This window comes from Mizuhopecten yessoensis, unplaced genomic scaffold (assembly GCF_002113885.1).
Source record: "Mizuhopecten yessoensis strain PY_sf001 unplaced genomic scaffold, ASM211388v2 scaffold1011, whole genome shotgun sequence".
NCBI lineage: Eukaryota > Metazoa > Mollusca > Bivalvia > Pectinida > Pectinidae > Mizuhopecten > Mizuhopecten yessoensis.
In genome coordinates, this window is record NW_018403833.1 from 751559 (window position 1) to 769521 (window position 17963).

At 37.7% G+C, this 17963-nt stretch overlaps 1 protein-coding gene across 3 annotated transcripts in view; it reads left to right on the top strand.

Annotated features, from left to right (window-relative positions):
• LOC110456332 (germinal-center associated nuclear protein-like) overlaps window positions 1-17963 on the top strand; it is a 30615-nt gene that overhangs the window by 608 nt on the left and 12044 nt on the right. The window contains exons 2-18 of one of the 3 annotated variants that reach the window (XM_021507027.1): window positions 1182-2189; window positions 2316-2690; window positions 2977-3189; window positions 3743-3898; window positions 4221-4301; window positions 5591-5802; window positions 6527-6689; window positions 7007-7255; window positions 9715-9804; window positions 10459-10601; window positions 12540-12608; window positions 13022-13171; window positions 14003-14274; window positions 14909-15058; window positions 15259-15328; window positions 16302-16502; window positions 17376-17478. In XM_021507027.1, the coding sequence (XP_021362702.1) occupies window positions 1238-2189; window positions 2316-2690; window positions 2977-3189; window positions 3743-3898; window positions 4221-4301; window positions 5591-5802; window positions 6527-6689; window positions 7007-7255; window positions 9715-9804; window positions 10459-10601; window positions 12540-12608; window positions 13022-13171; window positions 14003-14274; window positions 14909-15058; window positions 15259-15328; window positions 16302-16502; window positions 17376-17478 (3649 nt within the window). In that variant the 5' untranslated portion in view covers window positions 1182-1237. Of the gene's footprint in view, window positions 1-1181; window positions 2691-2976; window positions 3190-3742; window positions 3899-4220; window positions 4302-5590; window positions 5803-6526; window positions 6690-7006; window positions 7256-9714; window positions 9805-10458; window positions 10602-12539; window positions 12609-13021; window positions 13172-14002; window positions 14275-14908; window positions 15059-15258; window positions 15329-16301; window positions 16503-17375; window positions 17479-17963 lie in introns of all 3 variants that reach the window. The other 2 variants (XM_021507018.1, XM_021507012.1) reach the window with 2 other exon arrangements.

Consider the following 17963-nt stretch of genomic DNA (forward strand, 5'->3'; position numbering starts at 1 on the left):
GGGGGCGGGGGAGGGCGAGATGGTTGGTTTGTTTATGTTTTACGTCCTATTAACAGCTCTGGTCATTTAAGGATGCTGCAACCCAGTGTTGGAAGGCTAGGGGTAGAATTTCAGACGCCTTTGTAAAAGATGTGCATTGATTAGGTTGCCTTACAAGCGTCAGCTGTCGGGAATTTCCCTTTAGCTCAGCGGTAGAGCAGCGAGCTGGAGAGTCAAGGGTCGCGGATTTGAGGCCCAGTGACTGCAGTACTATCTTTATCACTATTCCTCGTCCTATATTACACTTTAACCACTTGGCTGTGAGCCCTCCATCTGGAAAGATGAGAAAGAATATGATCTGAATCACTTAAACTTGCTACTTCTTTCAATAATAGGCCATAATGAGAGAGGTGTTTGAAAACTGTGAAAGAATTTATTGGTATATTGTGTGTTCCTGTGGTATCACATAATGATAAAACGATTAAAGCAAGGATTTCTATTTGAGGTTAATTCAGTAGACCAATACACATAAATTTTTAAAATATTATTCATTCCCATAACATATTAAATCATTACTTGCCACAAACAAAATGTACTATATATATGACATACCACAAGAGTGTATAAATACTAAATAGATGAAGGCAAGATTTAAATTTGCATGATCATCACACTGGATCATTAAATGGTGGTATGAAATACAAAAATGTAGCTAAAATTGGTGGGTCTATATGCAGCCATTTCACTTTACATTGAAGCGCTTAACCAAAAGATACCCACATGGTTGAAATGAAATAACCATGCAGTCACCCGATGCCACGTTTTATAATTACATTCATCCATTCGCTTGCTTTGTCATCCTGTAAATTTCTTGTTTTGGGATTAAGTCTTACAAAATTATCAAAGTTAAATTCTTATTGTCATACCTGATTTTACTGCATTGACCAAATTGTACCTCCTTATTATAAAAGCACATTATAGTTATTATTACATCCCTCGCAATATCAAATTAAGATTAATGATTTATGGCCATGGTACATCACAACCTAGAAATTAACTGGTCACATTGGTCTCTTTTTAAAATGAAACTTGATTATGAATAAGTTTTTTTTTTAGTCCTTTGTACATGTGAAATTTAACATTCATAATTAAAGGACCATGCTATTGAAGATCTTAAATGCCATTATTTTGTTTCCCAATAGCCTGGATGGAATCCAACATGCAACATTGTCAATAAACCAAGTGAAACATAAGCAGTATGTTTGGCCAAGAAGCTGGGTTTGGTCAGTCTGGTGCTGGGTCAGCTTTCGGACAGGGAGCAACTGGACAAAGCCAGCAGTCCTTAAGTACTGGACAGCAAGCCTCTGGCTTTGGCACAACTGGACAATCATCATTTGGAGTCACAAACCAGTCAGTATTTGGTTCAGCTGGACAAGCACAGACAGGATTTGTAAATGCAATGCAGTCCACTTCAGTGTTTGGTCCAACAACAAGTTCCTCAGCATTCGGAGGTTCACCACCAGTGTTTGGTGCAACTACAAGTTCATCAACATTTGGTGGTTCGCCTTCATTGTTTGGTACAGTTGCTAATGCAGCACCATTTAGTTTACAGGGATCATCTACGTTTGGAAGTGCAACAACTGCAAGTTCTTCAGGGTTTGGTCAGACCCATGGATTTGGTGTGACCACATATTCTAGCCCATCAACATTTGCTGGAACAGCTGCCTTTGGGACTGGTACAACAACCCATTCACCAGCTTTTGGTTCAGGGCAGAAAACAAGTACATCAGGTTTTGGTAGTGTAACAACATCATCGTCTGCGTTTGGTGGTGCAGGACAGACTGGTTCACAAGCATTCGGTGGTGTAAACTCTTCAACAAATTTTGGTGGTTCAGGATCAACTTCAGCATTTAGTGGTACAAGTCAAACGGCCTCATCAGCTTTTGGTGGCATTGGACAGGGCACTAGTTCATCTATGGTTGCTAGTTCCAATCAAACCACCTCTGCATTTGGTGCTGCTGGGCAGGGCAGTTTAGTATTTGGTACTGCTGGACAGAGTGGTTCTATGGCCCAGGGCAGTTCAAACTTTGGTGGCACTGACAAGGCCAGTTTAGCATTTGGTGGTACTGGCCAGAGCACTAGTGGTCAAGTATTTGGAGGCACTGGCCAGGGTGGTTCAACATTTGGAGGTGCTGGCCAGGGTGGTTCAACATTCAGTAGCATTGGTCAGAGCACTAGTGGTCAAGTATTTGGAGGCACTGGCCAGGGTGGTTCAACATTTGGAGGCACTGGCCAGGGTGGTTCAACACTGGGAGGAGCTGGCCAGGGTAGTTCATCATTTGGAGGTGCTGGCCAGGGTAGTTCATCATTTGGAGGTGCTGGTCAGGGTAGTTCAACATTTGGAGGCACTGGTCAGGTTGGTTCAACATTTGGAGGCGCTGGTCAGGTTGGTTCAACATTTGGAGGCGCTGGTCAGGGTAGTTCAACATTTGGAGGCACTGGCCAGGGTAGTTCATCATTTGGAGCCGCAGGTCAAGGTGCTTCAACATTTGGTGGCACTAGCCAGCAAGGTAGTTCAACATTTGCTGGCGCAGAAAAGTCTAGTTCAACTGTATTTGGCGGTCAGACTACCTCAGTGTTTGGGAGTTCGACAGGATTTGGTACAGTAACAACTGCACAGGGACAAACAGCTTCTGGGCAAAAAGGTCAAGGTATTTAACCTCACACTAAAAATGTCACATTGTCAAATATCTCACAATATTACTGAATTTTATCGCTTTATTTAATATTTCACCATAACACACCACAACGTTAACCCCTCTGATAATTATGTGAATACATGTATAATTGTAAGTAGTGCAACTCTTTAAGTTTCAAATGTAAATTATATTTTTGGATGATGAAAATTTGTGAATTTAAAATTTGTTTTGATCAATTGTTTTTAAGTAAATTTCACGTAAGAAGGGATACATGTATGACATGTCATGTATTTTACAGATGCTGGATCCACAGCTAGCCTCTTTGGTGGGACTAGTACAACCAGCGTATTTGGAGGTACTTCCATGACAAGTGCCGGTTCCTTGTTCGGCGGTAAACCCCAGACAGGAAGTACAATCAACCCTGCAACGTTTGTGGGTGTGACTGGGGACATCGCACAACAGCTGCACCCTCCGAAAACAACATTCGTCACCAAGACAACACAGTCAAACAGTAATTCTTTCATGATTATAAAAAATGCCCATGGTATTTGAAGGCTGTATATATGTGTGTTTAAAACATTTTTAAACGTACAGAAACCTAAAGGCCGTGTTTTATTAAATTCATCATAGCTTCAGATACCATTCATTTCAATGTGTATTTTTTCTGACTTGATGGTCGGAGAATTACAGCCTCTTAGAAACTTGAATTTGAGACCTCAATTATGGGTGCCACCTAAAATCTTGTAATTTAAAGTCTGTTAAATTTTAAAATTTTAAAATACTCTCTTTAAGGACTCTGTCCAGTCGAGTTTTTTTGTCTAAAATGACTAGAGAATTTGGTTCCAACAAGAGCAAGGTGTTACAAGCAGACTCTTTACAATCCAGAGCTCTGCAAACTGACTAAATTATGTGGTCTCCGAAGTGTCCAGTAGAGAGAGTGCCCTTTATTAATGAACACAATATCATAATCCTTTTTTGGCAGACACTTCTATTTCATCAGCAAGTAACCATAAAAGAAAAACATGTTTCAAATTGTGTGATAAACTGTTTAAATCTGTATTAAGCTGGAGTGGATACACAAGGGACATCTAGAGGGACATCTGGGGGACCACAGGAGCAAGGGCTGTTTGGGGCTCCAAAAGCAGCTAGCCAGAGTCGGAGTGGTACAGATGTTTCTGCTAGGGGCTCTTCATCCTCCAAACAACTCTTCGGTAAAACAGGTAATTGTGGCCAGGTTCCTCCTTCACTGGAAAAGTAAGCTTGTGGATAAGAAAAGATTATTACTTATCCTGTGTTTGTAATTTTTTATTTTTTTTTATTTTGACAGCCATTGATCTCTAAAGAAAAAAAGTAATCAAAGATGTATCTTTGTTTTTTTAATAACAGTTGGTATTCAATATAAACATTTTGGTGGAAAGAATTGCATGATTCTGATTTATCTACTTAGTCTGATTGTTACTTGACTTCTTGTCATTAGTGCTGAAAATGAAAATGTTGAGGATAATTTGAAATGTATATAAAAAAAACACCTTGAATTTGTAGATAATCAAAGCCAGGGTGTATTTGGCAAAAGTGGCACAAGTGACACACGCAAGTTAGGAAGGAAAACAAGTGACGATACAGGTATTTTAAAAATATATTCACTTCAATATATATCTGATGATAATATTGTATATGGGGTTTTGCAGCAGTGTTTAATGATTGACAGAACAGTGAACTTGCTTTATGGATCCTTCAACCCAGGCAGCTCCCATCCAATACATGTATATTTTCATAGGCCCTTTTCTTCAAAACTGGTATTTGCATATATATGATTTTCTAATATCTGATGAAGTAAAATATTTCAAACTTTTAAAATAAACAAAAATTCAACTTCTCACAGTCAGGTTTTTACACATTATACTATTGGGAGCACTGAATAGAAAGTGCATAAATCTTTTTTTTTTTGAAATATGTGACCATCTATAACATATGTTTATCTAAGGGTAGGCTTGTTAGTGGATGGGCTTATCCAATTTAATCATGAGCTGCCGTTGTCTTTACTGATTAAGGTTATAGGATTGTGTCACCATTTCTCAGTAGAATTTCTTCAAATTTTGTAGTTATATTGCTTTGGAGTTAAGAAAATTTTCTGCCACAAAAAAACTATAGGTTGTCAGAATTCCAAGGATTTTAAATGGAAATTTATGTAAAAAGGAGTGAATTTAAAAAAAAAATGAAAGACACAAGTTTTTGCAAAATAATGTCAATAAAAATGATAGTGCCATAGATTAGTATTGCATTAATGTATATCAATTAAATAAATGCTAAAATTGTGTAAAATTAATTATCTATAAACGATTAAAAATTGACATTTTATAATAAAACCATATACACATAGTTATTGCATGTAAGAGTTATCTGTCCTGAAAAACTTCACAGTAGTGAAATAGGTAGCCAGTGTCCTGAAGTACAGAAAAATGGACACATGTGACTCATTGATAAAAAACAACTGAACTAATGCCTGGATTGCTTTGAAATACTTAAATATTGAGAGAACACACTGTTCTGTCAATAATAAACACACAATATTCATCAGTTTAATATTAAACATTAGAATATGCGGAAATTGTGATACTGTCTCCCTACATTGGATATTCAACTAGGGATGTACTTCCTATTTCGGTTTATCAATACACTCCTATGATCTTAAGTCGCCTTTCTCAATAACTGACTTGATTACCGATGTGGTTGAAATGACCTTTTTGATGATCCATATAAACAAACTGGTAACAGACATATAATTTATGAATCGCTTCTAGGTCAATACAGATAACATCAACAGGATGATATAAGTAACTTGAAATTTCGTCTGCATGAACTAGGGTCTGCTTTCTAAACAATTTTTTACATGGAATTTGTTTCCACGCCAGATGAAGCGCCAAGGGCAAAAAGAACTACGATACGCCGACTATCGTCAGTGTCTGGCGACCTGTCTGACAAGATAGTGATTGTGTGTAAGAATGTGCCAGCGAAATACAACAATGCCAGGAATTTGAGGAGTCACTTCTGCAAGTTCGGCGAGGTGAAACGTACCTTCCCAAATCCCAAAAGGCAGCAGGCTACGATTCATTTCAGTACTCATGTAAGTTTAGTACAAGTTTTGATTACCATCTGTATTCACAGAGACAAGTTACAGTTTACTTTATGTATTATATGTACCCCTCTACAAAAACATTTCAACTGATCAAGGTATGATTTATCTTAGCAAAGCAGTATTTTCTGGCAAGTTACGTATATTATGATATGTTTATGTACCCTACCCTACCGAAACAATTCAATTGACCAAGGTACGATTTACCTTTATATTTATGTACTTGTACCAGCCTTTACAAAAATAGTAATTTGAGGTGAGTTACAATTTTGTACCTTCTACAAAAAAAAAAATTGCAAAATGTTCTGATATTCTTAGTCGTTACTCATGGTGGTCTAGAGAAAACTGGAAAAGTCACTTTTTCTGAACTAGTAGTTATAGGGATGATAAGAGGAGGGTGTCCTCATCCCAAAGTTTTAATACTGTATGATCTTTGGTTACAACCACTCTAACACTTTCAAGTCCCATGTTAGTTTACTTAACTGAACAGTGATCTAGCCTCGCCATGCTGCCCCTTGTTTGATACATAATTCAAAATCCCTCTTTCCTGAGGTATACCTAAAAATATTGCCAAACTCCTTTATAATGCCGAAACTTTTGCGAGACAATTGGTGGCAGTATAACAAGGTTTACAGTATTCTTAACAAGATGTCAGTTTCCTTGTTGATATCAATCACAACATCTCTGACATATGAAGGTTGTACTGTAATGACAGGACGAAGCAGCCAGTGCTAAACGCCATGGCAGTAAGATAGATGCCGACATGAATCCAATGGAGATCTTCTGGGGTCGACATAGTGTTACCTCCCCTGGGGGGCAAAAACAGAAGGAGGAATCAACTGGCAGGGCAGGAGACCCTGGGAAACGGCGAGCCTCAGGTAGAAAACAAATTTAGGAAAGTTTGATGATTGCACTCTGGGAATGCAAAATTTTTAGTTCTTTTTTCCTAAAGAGAAAAATAATTTAATTTCAGTAACTATGCATTAAAAACCATATTTGCTTTATGCATAGATAATGTATTTACAACAGGATGAACAGAGATACTGTAATAGCTGTGATTATATATATAATATATGTATTCAAATACTGTGTTTGCTGTAAACATAAATATTTTATACTTTGCTATAAATATGTAAAATGTAGATCCTAGGTTTTGCTGTAAATAAATATTCTTTGTGGCTGATTATATTGAAAGATGCTGACAGAGGCAGACCTCCTCAGACATCAAAGTGGTTAAAGAGCGAGGTGGACGATGAACTGAGCAGTATGGCAGGTACATCAGACGTCAACAGGGAGGTTGCTAGATCACTTGACAGGGTGGTCAAGCGTCCAGCAGGTCAGACCCGACCCACACGGAACCTTAGCCCTGCGACACGCACCAGGCAGACCAGTCCTGCGCCAGCATCAACCTCAACTTCTGCCGAAGACGTCAAGATCGGCAAAGGTACAATATGGACTGTAAACACTGCTGTTTGTATATTAATTGAGGGCTAGCTGTCCATCCTGTCTAAACTGGAACCTGAATAATCTGAAAAATATGTGAACTAGACCTTCAGGGCCTACAGCATGAATTTTGTGTGATTTGAATACTTTCCATTATGTTATTTCATATGAATGTAAAATCTCATTGAATCGTCAATCATTTTCATCATACATGTGAGTGTTCTGTTATAGATGTATCAGGTTTATTACATGCTTATTATTTTCAAAGTAAAGATGAAAACAGAACATTGACATTTTATTTGCTTTGTAAAGCTTATTATTATGTTAATATTACTGTACCTGTTTGTAACTATGTTAATACTGTACCTGTTAGTGACTATGTTAATACTGTACCTGTTTGTGACTATGTTAATACTGTACCTGTTTGTGACTATGTTAATACTGTACCTGTTTGTGACTATGTTAATACTGTACCTGTTTGTGACTATGTTAATACTGTACCTGTTTGTGACTATGTTAATACTGTACCTGTTTGTGACTATGTTAATACTGTACCTGTTTGTGACTATGTTAATACTGTACCTGTTTGTGACTATGTTAATACTGTACCTGTTTGTGACTATGTTAATACTGTACCTGTTTGTGACTATGTTAATACTGTACCTGTTTGTGACTATGTTAATACTGTACCTGTTTGTGACTATGTTAATACTGTACCTGTTTGTGACTATGTTAATACTGTACCTGTTTGTGACAATGTTAATACTGTACCTGTTTGTGACTATGTTAATACTGTACCTGTTTGTGACTATGTTAATACTGTACCTGTTTGTGACTATGTTAATACTGTACCTGTTTGTGACTATGTTAATACTGTACCTGTTTGTGACTATGTTAATACTGTACCTGTTTGTGACTATGTTAATACTGTACCTGTTTGTGACTATGTTAATACTGTACCTGTTTGTGACTATGTTAATACTGTACCTGTTTGTGACTATGTTAATACTGTACCTGTTTGTGACTATGTTAATACTGTACCTGTTTGTGACTATGTTAATACTGTACCTGTTTGTGACTATGTTAATACTGTACCTGTTTGTGACTATGTTAATACTGTACCTGTTTGTGACTATGTTAATACTGTACCTGTTTGTGACTATGTTAATACTGTACCTGTTTGTGACTATGTTAATACTGTACCTGTTTGTGACTATGTTAATACTGTACCTGTTTGTGACTATGTTAATACTGTACCTGTTTGTGACTATGTTAATACTGTACCTGTTTGTGACTATGTTAATACTGTACCTGTTTGTGACTATGTTAATACTGTACCTGTTTGTGACTATGTTAATACTGTACCTGTTTGTGACTATGTTAATACTGTACCTGTTTGTGACTATGTTAATACTGTACCTGTTTGTGACTATGTTAATACTGTACCTGTTTGTGACTATGTTAATACTGTACCTGTTTGTGACTATGTTAATACTGTACCTGTTTGTGACTATGTTAATACTGTACCTGTTTGTGACTATGTTAATACTGTACCTGTTTGTGACTATGTTAATACTGTACCTGTTTGTGACTATGTTAATACTGTACCTGTTTGTGACTATGTTAATACTGTACCTGTTTGTGACTATGTTAATACTGTACCTGTTTGTGACTATGTTAATACTGTACCTGTTTGTGACTATGTTAATACTGTACCTGTTTGTGACCATGTTAATACTGTACCTGTTTGTGACCATGTTAATACTGTACCTGTTAGTGACTATGTTAATACTGTACCTGTTAATGACTATGTTAATACTGTACCTGTTAATGACTATGTTAATACTGTACCTGTTAATGACTATGTTAATACTGTACCTGTTAATGACTATGTTAATACTGTACCTGTTAATGACTATGTTAATACTGTACCTGTTAATGACTATGTTAATACTGTACCTGTTAATGACTATGTTAATACTGTACCTGTTAATGACTATGTTAATACTGTACCTGTTAATGACTATGTTAATACTGTACCTGTTAATGACTATGTTAATACTGTACCTGTTAATGACTATGTTAATACTGTACCTGTTAATGACTATGTTAATACTGTACCTGTTTGTGACTATGTTAATACTGTACCTGTTTGTGACCATGTTAATACTGTACCTGTTTGTGACCATGTTAATACTGTACCTGTTAGTGACTATGCTAATACTGTACCTGTTAATGACTATGTTAATACTGTACCTGTTAATGACAATGTTAATACTGTACCTGTTAATGACTATGTTAATACTGTACCTGTTAATGACTATGTTAATACTGTACCTTTTTGTGACTATGTTAATACTGTACCTGTTTGTGACTTTGATAAAGACTCCCTGCGGCTAGTGATTATCGTGTTTATTGAATGTCTATGTTTTATTAATACTGTACTTGTTTGTGATACAGACTCCCTGCGGACCCTAGCTAACTCGGTTGCACATAGTGTGGCAGACAAGATCCAGATCCTCAAACTGAGAGACAAGATTATAAGACATGGTAGGATTTCCTTTATTTTGAATGGTACTTAAAACAGCCCCTAATGTCCATGAAGTATGTAATATTTGGGCCGCTGTACTGATAGTATAAGTTCAGCTCCAATCGTCAAGGAAATGTGTACCTGACCTCTGAACAGAGTTTGGAGGTCTGACATAAGTCGACATGGTGTTGGGATTCAAAACTGCACTAAGCAAAACACTCTCAAATACTCTAGTCTGTGAGTTTTTTGTTATCTCTAAAGTGATGTGTTGTCATTGAGGTATGTATCCTGACAGGAGGCACGGTAGTCTAGTGGTAAGATGCCGGGCTCGTGACTGAAGGGTTGCGGGTTTGAGTCACAGCACGGCACTGTGTTGTATCTTTGAGCAAGATACTTTACTCCACTTGTTCCAGTCTACTCAGCTTTAAATGAGTATGTGGTTGGGCAGCCCTAAAATTGTTGAATGCTAGCTGTTAGCGCCGAAATGGCAGCTCCGGCTGTATGTTCACCAGGGAGTTGAGAAAAATATTGGCTGGTTACAAAGGCCCTATAACCACGGATAATAATTTGTGAACCGCTTTGAGACGACCTACGAACTAGGTTTTGATAAAGCAGTATTTAAGAACCTCCAATTATTATTATTATTATCCTCTACTCCACTTTAATCCTGACAGGTCGTACAAAGCAACCAAGTTTGGCTACAGCGAGAGCGTTTGTTGGAAACTGCCGTGACATGTGTCCTGAGATGGAACGCTACGACAGGCAAGAGAAGCGACGCCTTCATCCGCTTGAAATTTTACAAGGAATCGAATTACAGGTGAGAATGATCCTGCTTGCAACACGATTATCTCCCTTGTTCTGTACAACACTTGATATGACTGAGCAGTCACCCAAATCCCCTCACTTATTCGGTCAAAATCAATGAAATACAGGATCTCAAAATTTCAATCCAGGCTAAAAACAGCCTTCGTGAGTTTCAGATGTGGTTAATATGACATCAGCAGCTCTAGCATTACAATAATTTCTATAATCATGTATTCCTTATTATGTAAAGAATGAATTATTAATACATGACCCCTTATTAGTTTAACTGCCCGAAGGGCTAGTGAGCTTATGCCGTGGCGCAGCGTCCGTCGTCTGTCGTCCTGTTTCCGTCGTCATGGTCGTCCGTCGTCAGTCGTCAACTTTTTCTTTAAAACACATCTCCTCCTAAATGCCTAGGAGGATTTCAACCAAATTTAGTCTGAAGCATCACTAGGGGAGGGCAATCATTTCTTAAATAAATGAGGTTGGTTCGACCCCTGAGGCCAGGGGGGCAGGGCCCTTAAGGGGAACTTAGCTAAATTTGCTTTAAAACACATCTCCTCCTAAACACCATAGAGGATTTCAACCAAATTTAGTCTGAAGCATCAGTAGGGATAGGCAATCATTTCTTTAATAAATGAGGTTGATTCGCCCCCTGAGGCCACGGGGGCGGGGCCCTGAAGGGGAACTTAGCTATATTTGCTTTAAAACGCATCTCCTACTTAACGCCATAGAGGATTTCAACCAAATTTAGTCTGAAGCATCACTAGGAGAGGGCAACCATTTCTTAAATAAATGAGGTTGGTTCGACCCCTGAGGCCAGGGGGGGCGGGGGCCTGAAGGGGAACTTAGCTAAATTTGCTTTAAAACATATCTCCTCCTAAACACCAGAGAGGATTTCAACCAAATTTAGTCTGAAGCATCAGTAGGGATAGGCAATCATTTCTTAAATAAATGAGGTTGGTTTGACCCCTGAGGCCACGGGGGCAGGGCCCTGAAGGGGAACTTAGCTATATTTGCTTTAAAACGCATCTCCTAAATGCCAGAGAAGATTTCAACGAAATTTGCTCTGAAACTTTATTTGGGGAGAGCAATCATTTCCTTAATAAATGAGACTGGTTCGACCCCTAGGGCTAGGAAGACAGGGCCCCAAAGAGGAAAATTATCTAATATTTTGCTTTAAGATAATAATATCCCCTAATTGCCTGCAAACATTTCTTAATTGAATGAGGTTGATTTGACCCCTGCGGTCCTAAGAAATGGTACAGCTAGATTATCATATTCTATGGTGTTGTTTTCATAAATTGTTAAAAATTGGTTTCTAGGTTTATAAAAGCTTATAGTTGAATGAAAATTTAAGTATTGTCTAATTACATCCTGTAATATGACATATTACTTATCACAAAATCTGTTAACTCAATGGAGGCCCCGGATTAGTTGAAAGTCAGATATTGTGGTCCGTGTTGGGTTAGAACATAGATCTTGTCTGGATTTGAGGAAATTTCATATAAAGATGTACTAATGCATTCAGTTGTAATGACTTAAATATAAAACCAGGTGAGCGATACAGGTCCAATGGACCTCTTGTTTGTCACTTTTTCTATGAAAACTTTGTATGTGTTAACGTTTGTAAGAATCTGCTATGTGGATCTATATGGTTTTATATTTAGTCTTTGTTTCGTTCCCTACTGTCAAAAATATTCTTATCTATGCTTAAGAAATCTCAAATATGTCATTAATAAAAAAAATCAATACAAGGACTGGTCCTTGTTACGATGATTCAAATGTATAACATAAATTTATCGGTAAATCTTTCAGATTTAAAAAAAAAAAAAAAAAAAAATTGTGTCCTACGGAACATCTATGTCTGATAATTAAATTATTTGTTCAATTAGGAACCTCATTTTAGTTGGAAAGAATCCTGTGTGTTATGAAGTATATTTTGTTAAAGCCTGGAATGAACCCCCAAGCGGACCACCTGAGAGTTGTGAAGGAGTACAGTCGATCGTCAGCAGATCAGGTCAGTTTAAGTCTTTTCTCTGGCTCAAATTCCAATTAAGCTTTTATCCTTTTCATATGTTTCAAAAGTTAACTTTAAAATTTTCTCTTCATTTTGCATCTTTAAAATTTTACAATTAACATCGGGTCCAATAGTTAGGACGTTAAATGCTCATGAACGTTCTAGAAATAAAGTCTTCTGTAAGTGGAGCCCAATGAAAATCAGTAGTGATAGAAGAAAACAAACTTTCATATCTCATCTTCTTATCTTTATATGAGCAATAAATCTGCACACACCAAAGATGAGAATTCAAATACGGGGCAAACGCTGCCAGGAAATATGTTTTTTTGTCAATTTTGAGCACGTCATTTTGAGATGTGATGTTTTGTCCACGGGACATGAGTTATGCACATTACTTTTGATTTGTACACCAGGAGGAGCCACTGCCCTATGAGTTACGCCCTATATCCGTACTGGTAACCACTATGAATTACCTGCTGAATGAGGTAGCAAACAGAGGAAGTGATGGGACATGGGGCGATTGGTTCGACTTCCTGTGGAATCGTATGCGAGGTATTCGTAAGGTAAGCAACTTGATGTGATGATGAAGGGAGTGACGGTTTGACTTCCTGTAAAATCGTATGCGAGGTATTCGTAAGGTAAGCAACATGATGTGATGATGAAGGGAGTGACGGTTTGACTTCCTGTAAAATCGTATGAGAGATATTCATAAGGTAAGCAACATGATGTGTTGATGAAGGGAGTGACGGTTTGACTTCCTGTAAAATCGTATGAGAGATATTCATAAGGTAAGCAACATGATGTGTTGATGAAGGGAGTGACGGTTTGACTTCCTGTAAAATCGTATGAGAGATATTCATAAGGTAAGCAACATGATGTGTTGATGAAGGGAGTGACGGTTTGACTTCCTGTAAAATCGTATGAGAGATATTCATAAGGTAAGCAACATGATGTGTTGATGAAGGGAGTGACGGTTTGACTTCCTGTAAAATCGTATGAGAGATATTCATAAGGTAAGCAACATGATGTGTTGATGAAGGGAGTGACGGTTTGACTTCTTGTAAAATCGTATGAGAGATATTCATAAGGTAAGCAACATGATGTGTTGATGAAGGAAGTGACGGTTTGACTTCTTTTTTGAATTGCCTGAGAGGTATTTTATAAAGTGACTATTGAATATGACAGCAAGAGCAGTGACTGGTTTCACTTCCTTTGATATTGCATGAGAGATATTCGTAAGTTGAGCGACGTAATATGATGACACAGGGAGTGGCGGGTTTGATTTCCTGTGGAATAGATTGACTGGTACTATTAAGGAAGAAGAAGTGAGGCCGTCCGGGTGACTGGTCAGTCATATGTGATGTTTGTACAGTTTAAATTACCACCTTTTGTAGGATATAATTCAACAGCAGTTGTGTGACATAAACACAGCTGAACTCCTGGAGAAGTGTGTCCGATTCCATGTGTTCTGTGCCGAACGACTCTGCGAAGAAGACATGTACTCCTTCGATGAGAAAATCAACAATGAAAACATGACGAAATGTCTACAGACATTGAAAGAGCTTTACCACGACCTACTGAAGAAACACAACACCTTCTGTCACAACGAAGCCGAGATTAGGGCCTATATGATTCTCATGAACCTGAACCAGGGAGACATCCTAAGGTAAGACACCCATCAAGAGCTGAAACAAGTTGCTGTGTGGAGATTTCTGTTGATGTTAAGATAACAATGTTACTATTCATATAATATATCGTCTTAATTAGTTTGTGGTTCATTGTTAAGAATTATGAGATTTTTACTCCATGCAGTTATGTGTTATGCAGTGAAATGCATGTCGCATATAGCTGATGAAATATGACCTTTCATTAACAAAGTCACAGCTAGTTCAATAATAACAGAAAGACATGATTTCATAGATATATATATAGGATCTTGGATGAGTTTCCATTTCATAAGAAATGAAAACGAGTCACAATTTGACGTCATGTACTCGTCCTAGGCGTGACGTCACAATTGAATCAATTGAAACTTTCAACCAATCACAGGGCTGATAGGTCATATTACATGGGTTAATACGTAAAAAAATATGACGTGGGTATATTCACTGGATAACACGGTACATTATGTGATAAACAGTATATATCTGTTTTAGGACTCTTTACTTTAAAAACAAGTACCTAGGTGAAGCTAAGTGATGAAATCTGTTCAGGGCTAAAAATATTGAGAAATATTTGTAGTATTCTCATTTATAGATATTTTAATGTTAGTTTGATCTGTTATGTTTCTGTGCCACCAGGGAAACACAGCAGTTACGAGCAGAAGTCAGGAACTCGGTACACATTCGGTTCGCTCTCCAGGTGTATTCCGCTCTCAACAGCCACAACTATGTTAGATTCTTCAGACTTGTACGCGATGCCTCTTACCTTAATGCCTGTATCATGCACAGGTAAGTCTGTTTTCTGATCATACTTAAGTAACTCTCCTTAATTCCGAAATCATTTACATAAATTACGTAATGCATATTTAATACATGGGTCAAGATGCTCAACACCATTTTACAGAAAAGTGAGATTATTTGAACTTCCCCAACTGATTTGATGTGAAAAAAAAGATTTGACAATCTAACATTTGCTTTTTGTCGTACAGGTATTTCACACAGGTACGAGGTGGAGCACTAAAGAGAATCCTGTTTACATGTGGAAAAGGCGACCACCAGGTAAACAATATGTAAACCGCTGACAACTGTTTACATGTAAAAATTATAAACAGCAGATATAAAATATGACATCATCAGTGGATGGTACAGATAGTGAAATGTTAAACCATAGTCATGTCTGCCATGAGAAATATTGGGTATCATTTTATGATAGAGAATATAATACAAAGATATACACATCTTTTGCAAGATATATCTAAAATATATGGAAGTGGTCAGGAATGAGTGACCTGCTTGAGATTAGATGTGTAATCAACAGATCAGGTGTCTTAATTTAAGTTCACTTACCAGTAAATGTGTCCCTGCAGGTAGGGCATAAGAATTATACATGCTGCCCCCATTGCATGATAGTAAGAGGCGACTAAATTTGGGGTCTTATCTTTTCTCTTCTTTCTAAACAGCTTTCTTCTTCCTAATGTCTCCCCTGACAATGCCTCCCTTTTGGCCTTTAGTTGAGCGTTCGCCCCTGTGAGGAAGGCTTTGGGTTCTGTCCCCTGGCCGAGACATACCAGAGTCTGTTAAAATGGTAGTTTCTGCTCCTGCTTAATGCTCAGCAATTTAGGAGTGGGACGACTGGTTCACCTGTTGTCAGTATAATGTGACCGGATGGGGTGTCCTGCTGGGTGTCTTCGGCAGTATGTTTCAGTGAGGTAGCACTATAAAGTCGGCATCAGTTCCGCGCTACCACAAGGAGACAAACACGAACATATCGCAGCCTCCCAAAACACACATGCATACACTACACGCATGCATCTTGCAAACATCCTTAAATGACCATAGCTGTTGATAGGACATTAAACAACACTAAACCAAACCATTATTACGGATCCTTTTGCCTCAGGTTAAACTTGTTTAACAGTGTGTATTTCATTAAACCTTATCGAATCAGACCATGATGTTATACTGTAAAACCTATTTTATGAAACAAAACTAAAAATACCACTAATTCTAGTTTCCGGTTGTCTTATGTCAGTTTGCAGTAGATAACCTTGTGAGGATCCTGGCGTTTGAGAACAACACAGAAGCCGCAGAGTTCTGTAAGTTTTACGGACTGAGGGCCAACAACAGTGCAGTGATCCTGAACCGATCCAACCTGATACAGCCAGAAAACAACTGGCTGCCTCGGCGAGCAGAACGACTCATAGAGTCTAAACGTCTCGTCAGCATCGGGGAGGTAAGAGTTACCCGAAGTAAAGCAGGGGGTTGTAGGTTTTGCAAAATTTGTATTTCGTAATCCGTATTATCTTCAAATAACAAACAAAAAACTGAATACAAAAATAGAAAAAAAAATCTTGGATTTGCATTTAACTGTTGATTATTTTGATTTTGATGTGTATAATGACTTGAGTATTCATCATTGATCATGTATCACACACAAGTCTGTATAAGTACTCCCTACAAAAACAGACATTCTATACCCACAAGGTCAAATGATATCAGTAGAGAGCTGTTCCGCTCTGTGACCCTCAGCTCACTTCGCTGTCCCCAGTATTGACAGTTGGAGGTGATATTGTTTTGACGCTCATCTGTCTGTCTTGATTGGTTTCTCAATACCTTGAGTTCCCTTGGGTCAATCAAACAAAACTTGCTGGGCAATCTTACTCAAAGTACTTGCATTGGATGGTTTTCCAGGTCAAAAGGTTAAAAGTTCATGTTGCTATAAACAGAAAATTAGTTTCCGCACAATTTAGTAAAAACTCTAATATTCTAGTAATATTCTGCCATCATAAGCCCAGAGAAATTTTGGCATCAAGGCATTTGGCTATAAATTGTATAAAGGAATTCTTAAGAAAAAGAGAAAAAATGTAGGGTGAAATATGTTGGCGGTAAGCAAGGGGACAAATGAAACGAGGGGCATTATACAGAGGTTTTCCTGTACTTGAAAACTTCATTCAGGACATCATTCTTCAAAGTACTGTATAGGGATTGCTTTTCAATCCTTCCAAAGAATGTCATATTGATTAAAGATTTACTTTAGAGTTCTAACTTCAAATTAAAAAAAAAATCTTTTTCTGACAATGGATTGAATTTGATTTGTGTGTTACAGGTCATAAATGGAGAGGCCTTACAACCCGTCAAATTACCAGCACCATCTTTTAGTTTTGATGAGAATGGGAAGTTTGTGGCTAATATTGGTGTCTCTATGACAGGTAACTGTTAATTCCTACTATTTACGAGTTAATCATAAACCTCACCAAACACAATAACTAATAGTATTAAACCCTGCAAACTACTGGTTAATCTGAACTGAAGGGTACTATCAGCTCCCTTAGAAAACGGTTGCTAGAGATGGATATTCATATTCCGTCTTTGTGTATTGCAGAGTTATCTTCTCTTGTGAGCAGGTATTGATTGTTACGTCATTGGTTTGTGTGAGAAAATTGCATAATTTTCTCAAAAATTGATGACGTTACTCTCACAAACAAATGACGTAGCAATCAATTCCTGCTCACAGGAGCAGATAATTCTGCAATACGAAAAGACGGAATATCAAATTGAACCATGTCCATCCCTCCACCCCCATCTCCTCGAAGGAGCCATAACTACTAAATGGCTGAACATCCAAGGTAAGTTATCGTATTAGACTGGACGTCTAGCATTTCACCATTGTAGGTCAATTAAGATTTATTGGAAG